The 12,946-nt window shown below is 39.3% G+C and overlaps 1 protein-coding gene across 1 annotated transcript in view; it reads right to left on the minus strand.

Moving 5' to 3' along the window:
* Positions 1-12,946, minus strand: part of LOC104044068 (cytochrome c oxidase assembly protein COX16 homolog, mitochondrial) — a 53,180-nt gene that overhangs the window by 11,887 nt on the left and 28,347 nt on the right. The window contains exon 3 of the mRNA XM_064462357.1: positions 3,160-3,222. Coding sequence (XP_064318427.1) covers positions 3,160-3,222 — 63 coding nt within the window. The remainder of the gene's footprint in view (positions 1-3,159; positions 3,223-12,946) is intronic.

Raw genomic sequence — 12,946 nt, forward strand, 5'->3', positions numbered from 1 at the left:
TGATATTTTTTTCCTCTGCCTTCAGTTGCTATTGGTTCCCACTGGAAATCGCATATTTGATTCAAACTTAACAGATTTTTTGATTGTAAAATGGTAATAAAGTCTTCTTAAAGATGTTTTTATTTGCTTGAAAAACCCTAAACAACAACTCTTTAGTTTGGAGTCTGATGTAACTGACCGACGCCACAATTTTTAGTGTGTACTAGACCATTAATTTCATAGAAGTACAGAAACCAAGTGCTAGAATAAGGAATGGTATTCTAACATTGCATTTAAACCAATGAAAAGGAATGTACTGTGATCGTTAAACGTCCACAAAAATACTTTTCACTCATCACGTTATTCAGTTTTTTACCCCCCTCTTTCAAACAGTATTTTGTGCTTTCAAATAAAATACTAGGGTTTTGTCACAGGTCAAATGCTTGACATTTTTTACAGTATGTTCTACAAGGCCCAGCTCAGCAGCAGAACTACATTCACATTAGTACCAGTGCACCAATGGACAGAGCCATGATTTATTAGGCAAAGGGGACCAGCAAGGACTAACTGGCCAAATGAGGACACACAAGCATGTGAGACGAATGCATAAACAATGGAGAACACAGGCAAAGGTAGCTTGCTCCTCTGGCACGTCCCAAGGCACAAGATAAATGGCATTATTAACAGATCTGAGACACAAGAAATGCAGTGCAAATTACAAATGCAAATTCTTTCTTCCTCAAAATAGTATCCGCTCCTATATGAAATAAATTTTGTATAGTTTGAGAAAATATAATTTAGTAAAACAGAAGGTGAGAAAATGTGTTATGTTCATTTCCTCACATCAGTGATTACAACTTTTTTCACCACCACCACAACCACACTGGAGACAAAATGCAGACTTCAGCATGTTTGAAATATCGGAAATGTCTTTATCTTTTGCAATTTGCCCAAGAAGGTGTATGCTTCTGGCACAAACTATGACATTTAAAAATAATAGTATGTATTCAATATGTACATTTATCTAAGGACAATCAAATATTTTTAAAAGTCTTAGGGAGGACCAATAGACATTTGCATGCATCCGGCAACCATGCTTCAAAAGAGCTGGCTTGGTATCCTCAGTAACAGCTGCAGATATAACGCTAATAATACTGTAAAATAAGGCTTTACATATCAAAACAGCAACTTTTTTTAGCTGCCCTTGATCTCTTATCATACCATATTTAGTAACAGCCACCAGTGTAATCCTCCAATGTGACCTATACATAGAACTAGACAATGTTCTCAAGAGCTGTATTTTGGACAAGTAAAAAAAATGAAGGGGAAAAAACCCACCAACACCCCCTAGGTCTCAAGCACCCCACAGGAACACATGGGGTCCACCGAAAACTAGTCTCCTAAATGTCAGATCTAACTCAGTGATTGGTTAGATTTTGTCTACCAGAATATAGAGGTAATATTGACTAAAATTGTCGCACACTCAATGCAGAGCCTGCGAAGCAGGTGCATGACTGCTGGTAGTTCCACAAGTTTCACTGAAGCAAGAAATTAACATGCCTAGCGCTTGCAAGTTGGTGCCCATAGTAAAATATAAGAGATTAGCGATCAAAACAGTAATCCGAATCTATTTTTGTTATGTGGAAATGCAAATCCATTTGTTTTGAACTGGTCTGCCCTCTGTAAGATCTAAACACTGCTTTGGAAGAATACTGGCCTGGGAACATTCTGCAGTTTAGATTAAGAAAAAAAATAAGATTGCTTCTGTCATCTCTGTCCATCAGGAAGGAGCCTCATTACCCAAGTAGGCTTGTAATATGTTGTTATGCCAGTTGTATTTTATTACCATTGATTTATCCATAAAGCTAATGCAATTATGGCCATTTAAATATTATCCTTCAACTACTTACTTATGCTTTGCTTTCTCTCCAGAAGATATCTGAATACAGATCAGTTGATTTTGAGGTTAGGTAGAGAGTTAAACAGAGAGACGTGGCTCTTTTTACTGCTTGTGGCTCTTCCACACAATCACAGCAGCCTTACAGTATATTCTATGGAAAGTGACAGACATAATAATCCCAGAGGCAACCAGAATTTAATGGATTTGGATGCTTTGAGTTTCCATTGGAGCTTTCCACAGGTACCCAGGGATCAAATATTTTTATTCCCTACACCATAAAGCACAGTAGAATGGGGACAGCCCAAAACTGTTTGCAGTAATGGTAAAACACTATCACAAAACCAGCAGGTAGGCAAATGTTCTGTGAAATTAGGCATGTAAAATACAAAAAGTAGGTTTTATTTTTATTTCGGACAACCCACTAAAGAGTAATATAATAGAAAGCTTTTATTAGCAAGTGCATGTCCCGCCATTTGGATGCCTAAGTATGAGAGCTATGGGTGCAATCAAGGTCTTCAAAGGCTTGTGTCTGGAATGTGGTATGGGAAGAAAAAGAAAAGCTGTCTTCAGCATAAAGCAGTAGATAAAGTGTTAGCTGGACATTTAATCCAAGTAATTTTAAAACACTAAATATTATCTTAAATAGCTTTATTCTTTGTTTCTGGATACAGGGAGGTTTTTTCCAGTTTTCCTAAAATGTCTTTGTGCAAGCCTGAGGATTTACGAAACACTGGATTTTAAACTGGCCAAAACAGCCATTTTGGAGGTCAGTCATGTTTGAAGAAAATGCATTGTTGAGGGAAGAGTGAAATATTTTTCTATAAAATTTTCTGAAATACTAAAAAAGGAATGGCAGTTGTTTGAAAGAGACATTTAAGTTTCAGAGGCAAGAAACAACAGAAAGTAGTCAAGCACATTGTTCTGTAATTTGGTCTAAAGATCATCAAAATACATGCAGTAGAAGTGCTGACACACATATACACATTCCTTCTAAGGCCAACATCAGCTCTACATTTATAGACTAGGTTAACCACAGAAGCAGTGGAATTCATTTGTACCACTGTACTTGGCACCTGGACATCAAAGTAAAGCTGTGTTCAGAAAGAAGCACTGCATGTTCAAAAACCTTTCTTTACATAAAACCTTGTTTTTATTGGACATCAGTGAGTCAAAGGCAGATGGCTGATCTAATTTTAGTTAGGGACAGATACAACCCACCAGTGGCCAGGGTAACCAAGGATAGCCAAGGTTGTGAGCCCCAAGCAACAAATTTATTTTACCTCATATTCAGATTCCAGTGTCACAGTGTTCTGCTTTAATTTTTCTTTCAAAGCTGGGTCAACCTGCAAGACAAACAAGAACACAGCACAAATGTTTGCTTTTAGGAATTTTTTTAAAGAAATCTTAACCTCAAACAAACCAACTATTGGTACATGCAAGGCCTCCTCTCCTCTAAATGAGTTTATGTGCTGTTTGTTCAGATACCAGGATGATGAACACAGTACAAGAATTGGGCTGAAAAGAGACACGTCAACAGGCAAACTTTTCAAATCAAAAAGGAAGCACATTTGTAACTAGCCCTGCACTTGCATTACCTCAGATACTCAGCTCTGTTTAGTTTGAAACTGTCAAGCTAAACAGAGCCTTAAAGAAATGAAACAAGAAAGATGAAGAAAGACAAAATTGTGATCACAATACATATTTTACTCCTGAATGTTGTGTTCAATGAATAGGTATACAATATATTCTGGTTTTCAAAGTCTAAGCATGAGTCAAACTTCCAATTGGCTGCTAAGCAGTGCTTACACAAGAAGCTGGGATGGGGCATGGTGGGGACAGCTGACCCCAACTGACCTAAGGGATATTCCACACCATATGATGTCACGGTCAGCAATAGAAGCTGGGGGAAAGAATGAGGAACAGGGAACATCTTCCCAAGTCACCATTAGGCGTGATGGAGCCCTGCTTTCCTGGAGATGGCTGAGCACCTGCTTGCCCATGCAAAGCACTGAATGAATTCCTTGTTTTGCTTTGCTTGTGTGCACAACTTTTGCTTTACCTATTAAACTGTTTTTATCACAACCCACGAGTTTTCTCACTTTTACCCTTAAGATTCTCTCCCCCATCCCACCACAGGGGAGTGAGTGCGCGGTTGCGTGATGCTTAGTAGGGTTAAACCACAACAAAGCGCACAGCCCTTTCCTAGTTTTGTATCGACATACTGTATCGACAACGCTGGTGATTCCTGCCACCTTTCAGAGAAGTTTGTTCAAAGAACAAATCTAAGAACAGAAATGCCAGTGAACCACAGCAGATGTGCTCCACATTTTAACTTCTTCTGAGCCCAGAAGTTATGTTCATCCCTCCCCGTACTAACATCTGTCTCCCACAAACCTAAGAGTAGAAGCAAAGGGGAAAAAGGTAATTAGAATTCTTCATGCTTAGAGAAAGTGTTTTATGTTCTCCTCAGACACCAGCCACATACACAGTATTCAGACACAGTCTTTAGGCTAATCAATTAAAATATCAAATAAATCTATCATGAGAAAACAGTCTTACTTTTAGACCTTAAATACAAACAGTGTTAAACAAACCAGATGTGTAAGGAGACTGGTAATGTGTTTAGTTCTACATCCATGGTCCAGCAGTCCAACTATGACTAGTTCAGTGAAGAAAAGTTGTTATTCTTAACGCGCCGCTTCTTGATCTGAATGAAAAGGGCTCAGTTACCCTCGTCACAACCAACCTCAAACACCTACAAGCAGTCTAGAAAAGGAGGGAACACAAGTTATAGAATTTGCCTGGTTGATGAGAAGATCCACCTTCAGAGTCTGCCCCAACAGAAGCTCCTGATCCTCAGAGGTACATAAAATACACACCTACAATCTGTACTGATGAGAATTGCTCTGAGGAATTGCCCTAGGCCATAATGTTCCCCCTGATTACAGACACTGCCTGCTAGTTAGTATGCAGCCTGTGAGACCTCAGTTCCTAAGGATGCTCAGACAGGCGAATCTAACACCATCTGTGCATGGCCAGAGGTTTGATTTCCCTATCTGATCAGAGATCTGGCCATAGGAATACATGCATTTGCAACCTCCAGACTCATTACGCTTGGGAGCTAAGCCAAAACATCTAAAATGGTTGAAGTTTGTATATGATAAGGCTCCCACCTTCTTTGTAATAAAAAACCCCAAAACTTGTTATCAAGGTACTGTCTCTGCACTGGCCCTCTATATCAAATAGAAAATTGAAATGCTACATCTCTGCCTTGGCATTCAAGGCCTCCACAGAACTGTCCTTCATTAAAGGTGGATTGCATCTCTCCTTTTGTGACCATGACCTCCAACGACAGCCAAGCTTCATTAGAACAACAAACCCATCCATCACACGTGCAGAAATGTGAACTCTTCAGGTAGCCAGACAGGCTTTGGAGCTTGCTTTCACAGAGGTAAGGAGTGATTGTGAACCTCACTGTATTCAGAACTAAATGCAAACACTGTTTGTTTTTCTTGGTGTTCTCGCAATACACGATGAACAAGGGGGAACAAATACTCCGGCAAGTAAAGAAGCAAGAGGGTTTAGCTTCCTCCTATGTCTTCCCTTCATTTAATAAGAAGGCACCCAAGATATGGGTGAAGCAGCATATTTACTTAATTAACCGCAGCCAGGATTTAACTTAAAGACAGCTTAATAATCCCGTTATCAAGTATTATTTTAGCAAGTTTTAGAGTGTTGTTTTTTTTAATGTGTGGTGTTTGCATGGCCACGTTTGTGTAAGGTAAAGGGAAACAAGCAGTGAAGTTACTGCTGCCTCTCCTCCCTTTAGGGCCCTTCTGTCCTCAGAATTCCTTGTGTCTTCATTCTCCTCTGCCTGCACAAAGGGAGAAGACTAGCTAAAAATGAGACACAGCAACCCAATACTCATAACTGTTTGATGCTGTAGCTTTATTATTGACAAAAATGCAGAAATGAAGGGTAGTTGAAATTTCCAAGGAAAAAGTTACCCTGTAAAGGAGAAATGAAGAAAACCTGCTTCTTCTTTAGAAGAAAAACTTTTATTCAGCAGATCAACTTAAAAAAGATTAGTTAAACCCTGTTTTGAGGGCCAACTATACACACGTCTTAGCAAGCTCTTAATATGTAACATACAAGCACATGAAAGACTTAAGTCCACTCTGCAGATCACGTTATTTTGCTCAAAATGCCACAAAAAGAAAGAAAAAAGTAGCAAGTATGTATTTCCTCTTATCTTTACCATTTTTGTTCCCTACATACTACATTCTACCCACGTAGAATAATATAAACATATTTGACTCCACACAGAAATTGAGTCATCTGCACCACTTTTCAGTTGCCAAATGGAGACAGACAGCTTACAAATTGTTTTTAGAACCAATATGGCAGTTAAGAAAAATATAGTATATACTATAGTACATATAGCATATATTATAAAGTTCTGTTTCCACAGTGTTGTATCGTGCTGCACTATCTTTGCAACATCACAAGAACAAAAAAAGGGAAACAGACTGATACTATTTTCATTCTGAAAAGTCAGATAAACATCAATATGAGCCACAATCATAACCAGGGAACAATTACAATGTGGGCAGAGCCAGGAAAGTGCTCATGCCAAAGTGGTAGCTCCTTTATATTACACATCTGCAACAAGATTCAAATACAAACACATATATTTTTGCTTCCACGATGACTGCTATGCCAACACGCATACTGCCAAATGAGCTAGAAGTATTCAGCTATGTAATGGTAAATGAATCATCAGCTAAATTATGAATACAAATCTCTATTAGTAAATACGATGGGGGCAGCAGACAAAGCCCAAATGCCGTAACAGCCTGGCAGTGTCCTCTGCACCATTATTTAAGAGGCAGGAAGGAACAGAAAACAATATCCCTTTACACTAGAGGACTCTTCCATGTCAGGGAAAATCTCAGATGCTGCTTTAAGATCCATTTAAACTCAAGCTTTGTCTCTAAACATAGAATTCAAAGATGTGTGGACTTATAATTACAGCATAACTTCATATTAAATTATTTCCAAAAAACTATTGAAATATGTGACGAAAGTTATTCAGACAGCTTTTATCAGATGCTGTCTGCAAGGCTTTGAAACCAATACTGTAAATATAATTTTTCAAGTCTTTACTATTTTTTTTCTGGGCTGTGGAGTTGGGTATTTTTTTCCCCTATGTAGCACTTGCAGGAAAAATTAATGAAATATTCTCAGAGTATTTTGCACTATACCGGCTTATTTCATACTACATCAATTGCAAGTGCAAGGGCAGGTATACAGAGAGATCTCAAAAAAGGTTTAAGGACAAAGTTTTCAAATTGGAATTTTGTTCCATTTCACACTCCACTGTTCCTTCATGATTTACCCTTACTTAACTTCAAAAGGTTCCCAAAAATACAGACTTAAAAAAAATTCTCAGGTGGCTAAAAGTAATAGGGGTTAAGCACAAAAATATTCTTAGAAATCTTAGTAGGCAGCTATTTGAGGCTGTAAGTACCTAAAAACCTTTTTAAAATGTGGCTGCCACTTCTCAGTTTTTCAGTTAGAACCTGGACAGAATTTCTAGGTGGGGAAAAAAGGTGCATCCTGGGGTGCAGACAAGGGGCATCACTTCAGAGCAAAGCAGGAATATATGGTGCTTGCAGCCCCTACCAAACCCGGGAATCCCACAGTGCACTGTGATAAACTGTTGCCTCTCTACACTCATTTCCGTAAAGGGAAATTTTTGTTTGTGACAGAATTATTTCTGGTACAGTTATAAACCTAAATGTGCTGCTACTAAAAAAAAAATCACTAGCTAACAATTTTTCCCTGATCCTCAGTGACCACAGTTCATTTCAGTTCAGAAGCAAATAATACAGACAGAGAGCAACTGTGAAATTTGTGAAAGTGACTAACTCTACCTGCATGATGTGGAAAGGACAGCTCTTCCACAAGGGAACCCAAAGAACACCATCACTATCCCCTTTTGATGTTCAGAGGGATGGAGCACCTCTCCTATGAGGAAAGGCTGAGAAAGCTGGGGTTGTTCAGCCTGGAGAAGACTCCAAAGAGAACATGATTGCAACCTTTCAGTACTTAAAGATGGGGACACAGACTTTTCAGTAGGGCCTGTTCTGACACGATAAGGGGTAATGATTCTAAACTAAAAGAAGGTAGACTTAGACTGGATACAAAGAAGAAATTTTTCACAGTGAGGGTGGTGAAGTGCTGGCCCAGGTTGCCCAGAGAGGTGGTAGATGCCCCATCCCCAGAAACATTCAAGGTCAGGCTGGACGGGGCACTGAGCAACCTGATCGAGTTGAAGATGTCCCTGCTCAGTGCAGGGGGGTTGGCCTAGATGGCCTCTAAAGGTCCCTTCCAAACTAAACCAGTCTATGATTCTATGACACACAGGAATACAAAGCAGATCAGCAGCGTCACTCCTGTTCAGCATTCAGAGAGGAGGAGCAAGTTAATTCATGTTCTAATTTTCAGGGTATCATTCCAGTTGTCCAGAACACGTGTAATGCCTGGATCTGTAATTTAAATAGGCCACTTTCACAAGCAGTCTCTCTCTCAGCTATAACCATTATTATTTATTTGTCTGTCCACTTACTATTTGTGGCCATGGGTTTTAGCGCAAACCAACTCTCAAATAAATTACATCTTCTAAAATTAAGGGGTCAATTATTGCACAAGGACTGTCAGGAGACAACCATGTCATGAGAAGAGGACTGTGCTTTTAACAGACTCCTCTCACATAAGTCAGTGCAGTAAGTTGTATATTTGTGTCTGGCATGTACTGATCAAATATTTGTACGCCAAAGTCTTACAAAACTTTCCCTCTATAGCAAGCATTTCCAGAGGTGGTAGAAGATGTTTCTACCCTAAAACTAATTAGTTATTTTTACTAAAACTTGAGTATCCTTTCCTACCCCATCCTCCACAAAATAATATCCCACTGAGAAAGGTTTCAGCCTTTATTTGGAAATGGGGAAGAACGATGGCTTGAATGTAATGAACATGAATTAAGCTCTTTTTTTTTTTTCAACTGCTAACACCAGCATAAATAGATGGGACAAAATTCTCCTGCAGTATCCACAACACAGAGAGTCCACAAAATGACTGCTTATATGAAATCCCTCATCTTGCTCTCCCCACCCGTTTTTTAAACTTAGAACAAACCAGAATCACCAGTTCTGGCTCTCCCAATAGAGTATCTTCTTTGAAAATATTTATCATATGCCTAACTCCTCCACATGGAAAATCAGCAGTCTTGCATGGATCAGTCAACTTTAATCTTTCTTGAGAAGAGAAGACTCCCATAAATTGTTACAAAAGTCTGTGTCACAGATATTCCAAATTGTGGTTTATGAGCAGAGTGAGAAGCTGTAGACAAGACAGGATAAATCCCAGAACTCAGGAAATGCAGTGTAAACTTCAGCCAAGCTGAGTGCTGTTCTACTTAAGGAATTAAAGGAACAAAGCTTGTAAAGGTTGTCAAGTACAAGAAAGGTTGTACTTATGCCAAGCTCTTTGGCGTACAGTCTATCTTTGGTAACAGAGAAGGGCAAGGCAAAACACAGCACTTCATGCAACTTCATTCAGAACATCCTTTAACTACATTACTAATAATACTTAATACATGAAAAAAACTTAGGTAAGGCTAGTGCATATGCTTGGATAGGAATAATTCTGAATACTGGGGAGACAGCTGAGAATAGATGCAAAACCTGGCTTTGTGTCCTTTGACTCTTTCCTAGCATCTGCATAGAACACAGACAGTTAAACAAAAAAATATTTCATCCAGACTCTGACAGAAATCAATGCAGACATTTCCAAAGGAGCAATATAAAAATCTATTACAGCAGCAGTTCCCAGAGTTACCGTACATGATGCACCAGTGATCTCTCAAAATCCAAACATTCTACTTGCTTCCAGATGGATCCAAAAAGACCTACAATCTCAAACTCTGGACCATACGACTTCACATGATAATGCAATGGGAAATGTAGGTTATTATCATTAAGTAAAAGGCTAATATGATGACCAAACCATCCCATACTTAAGCATATCTGGATTTCTCATATATAAGGTCATCAAAACTAACAAGGGTTCTACAGCTTTCAGATCTGAGAAGAACATACCCAAGCACTTAATCAATGATTTGCATGCTTTTGCATCCAGCTTGATTTGCAGGTGCACATTTATTTATTTGATGTATAAAACATAAATTAGTGCCTTAAATCTTGGCTCTGAGTATGCTAGCACAAATTTCATTTCACAGTAAAATTCAGTTCAAAAACTGTTCCTGCTGGTATGAAATAAAATATTCTAGTAGAGAAAAAAAAACCACATCTCCAGAACTAACAGTAAGATCCTTAGTGTTTCTGAAAGGTCCCTGCAAGGGAAAACAAATTTTGCTGCACACAGAAAGATGAACCAGAGCGAAGTATAGGCCCAACCAGGCCTCTCACCTTAAAGTCACAACAGCAGAGCTCTTGAAAACAGGATCTCAAAGCTGGCATTCTTGGGCTTTGCTACATCTTAGTTTACCTGCAACCCAATAGTACAAAAGGAGGAACTTGCTAAGTATTCTGTGCAGTTTTCCCAGATTTCCTTTTCGCTTCATTCCAAACAAGAAACAAAACTGTAAGACCTCCCAGGTGAACTGGATAGAACATCCTGAAGATTGAACCACAGAATTATTAAGGTCAGAAAAGACCTCCAGGATCATCAAGTCCAACTGTCAACCCAACACCACCATGTCTCCTGAACCATGCCTGAAGTGCCACGTCTATACGTCTTTTAAATACCTCCAGGGATGGTGACTCCAGCACCTCTCTGGGCAGCCTGTTCCAATGCCTGACCACTCTTTCAGGAAAGAAATTTCTCCTAATACCCAATCTAAACATCCCCTGATGCAGTGTAAAGCTGTTTCCTCTCATTCTATCGCTAGTGACCTGGGAGAAGAGACCAACCCCCACCTCACTACAACCTCCTTTCAGGTAGTTGTAGAGAGCGATAAGGTCTCCCCTCAGCCTCCTCTTCTCCAGGCTAAACAACCCCAGCTCCCTCAGCTGCTCCTCACAAGGCTTGCTCTCCAGACCCTTCACCAGCTTCGTTGCCCTTCTCTGGACACGCTCCAGCACCTCAATGTCCTCTCTGTACTGAGGGGCCCAAAACTGAATGCAATATTCAAGGTGCGGCCTCACCAGTGCCGAGTACAGGGGCACGATCACCTCCCTGCTCGGGCTGGCCATACCATTCCTGGTACAAGCCAGGATGCTGTTGGTCCTCTTGGCCACCCGGGCACACTGCTGGCTCATGTTCAGCCAGCTGTCAACCAACACCCCCTTGTCCTTCTCCACCAGGCAGCTCTCCAGCCACTCCTCCCGAAGTCTGTAGCGTTGCCTGGGGTTGTTGTGACCAAAGTGCAGGACCCAGCACTTGGCCTTGTTAAACCTCATACAATTGGCCTTGGCCCATCCATCCAGCCTGTCCAGGTCCCTCCATAGAGCCTTCCTACCCTCATGCAGATCGACAGTCCTGTCAAACTTGGTGTCATCTGCAAAAATACTGAGATCCATGGTGTAAACTATGCAAGAAAGCCAAGAGTGGTTCAGCCTGATTTACTGTCAGAGCATTTAATGCATTTATTTATCATCACAGAAAGGGGTGAAAAATAAGGCAATAACATGTTCTTTCCTGTGGGCCAAAATGCAGACCACTGCTCACAAAAAAAGATTCTTAGCCTATTACAAGAGTTGCAGGATTTGCTGAGCCAGCCATCACAAAACATTGATGGAGAAAACAGTAAGAGGAATAAAACACCTATTTTAAAAACATTAAAATACAATTTCTCAAGGTGCCTTTGTAAAGCCTCTTTGGTATGCTATACCTGTCCTGCTACAGCCAGTTAAACTCCATGAAGTACAGGACATAAACTATACACCCTTATGGTATCAGTTCAGAAAAAAGTAATGTGATATAAAGCCGTGCTTAAAAAATTCCTTTTCTTCTCCTCAAAGTGTGGGTATCATTTATGAAAAATTAATGAAATCTACTAAAAGATTTTAAGTCTTAAATATTGGTTTCATCATCCCCTAACTTATATGCGAGCTCTCTGAAATGTTTTAACAAACCTCTCAAAATCCCTTAAAATGCATCTGCTGTTAACATATATATTTGACATTTACATTTACAAATGAGATTTCTGCATATTTCAGTTAACCCATTGCCACATTATTTAGTTTCTTTAGTAAAACATTAAGCAATGTATGCAAAAGGAAAGTCCAACTCTAACATGAAACATGTTGAACACCTGCATTCAGAATCATATGATCTCTATTGGGAAAAGCAAAAGCTTTTACTTCGAATAAAAGCTGTACAAATTCAAAACTTTAATAAGAGTTCTCGAATATTTACTAAAGAATGATTTGCTATATCCAAATTACAGGGTAAATTGGTTCCATGTGCACCAACTTTCTAAGAGTAATGGACATGCTAGTGAAAGCATACCTAAGGTATATGTAAGGTATATAACTCACATAGAGTATGAGATTGCGATGCCAGTATTTAGGGAAAAAAAAAACCCACACCCTTTTTGCCTCTAAATGGAAGATACTTAATAGCTAGAAATAATAAAGACAAAAATACAACTTTTGGATGCAACTTCTGCAGAGTCAACATTTTTATCATATTTTTAAAAGATTGATTTTGAATGGCTATGTGCCTACTACACAAGTTAAAGCTGGAAAAATAGTGCACATATAGTTTAAGCTTTTCCTTACCACTCCCTTAATCAAATCCTAACTCTGGACAGAATCAACCTCTCTGTCATAACTCAAAAAACCAGAAAAGTCACTTAAGTTTCTGTTAAAAGCAAGTAATTTCAATAGAGAAATTGTGAACCGGCAGTTGAAGCTAGCATGCAAGCAGTTTTTGTTCCTCTCGTCTTAATCTTTTCATTGCTCTCCTAGCAGGCAGAAAAGGATTGGAGAGGGTGTCCTCTTTAGTTCTGTACTTCAGCAGAAATACCTGTGTTCAGGT

The sequence above is a fragment of the Phalacrocorax carbo genome, chromosome 10 (genome assembly GCF_963921805.1).
Source record: "Phalacrocorax carbo chromosome 10, bPhaCar2.1, whole genome shotgun sequence".
Taxonomy (NCBI): Eukaryota; Metazoa; Chordata; class Aves; order Suliformes; family Phalacrocoracidae; genus Phalacrocorax; species Phalacrocorax carbo.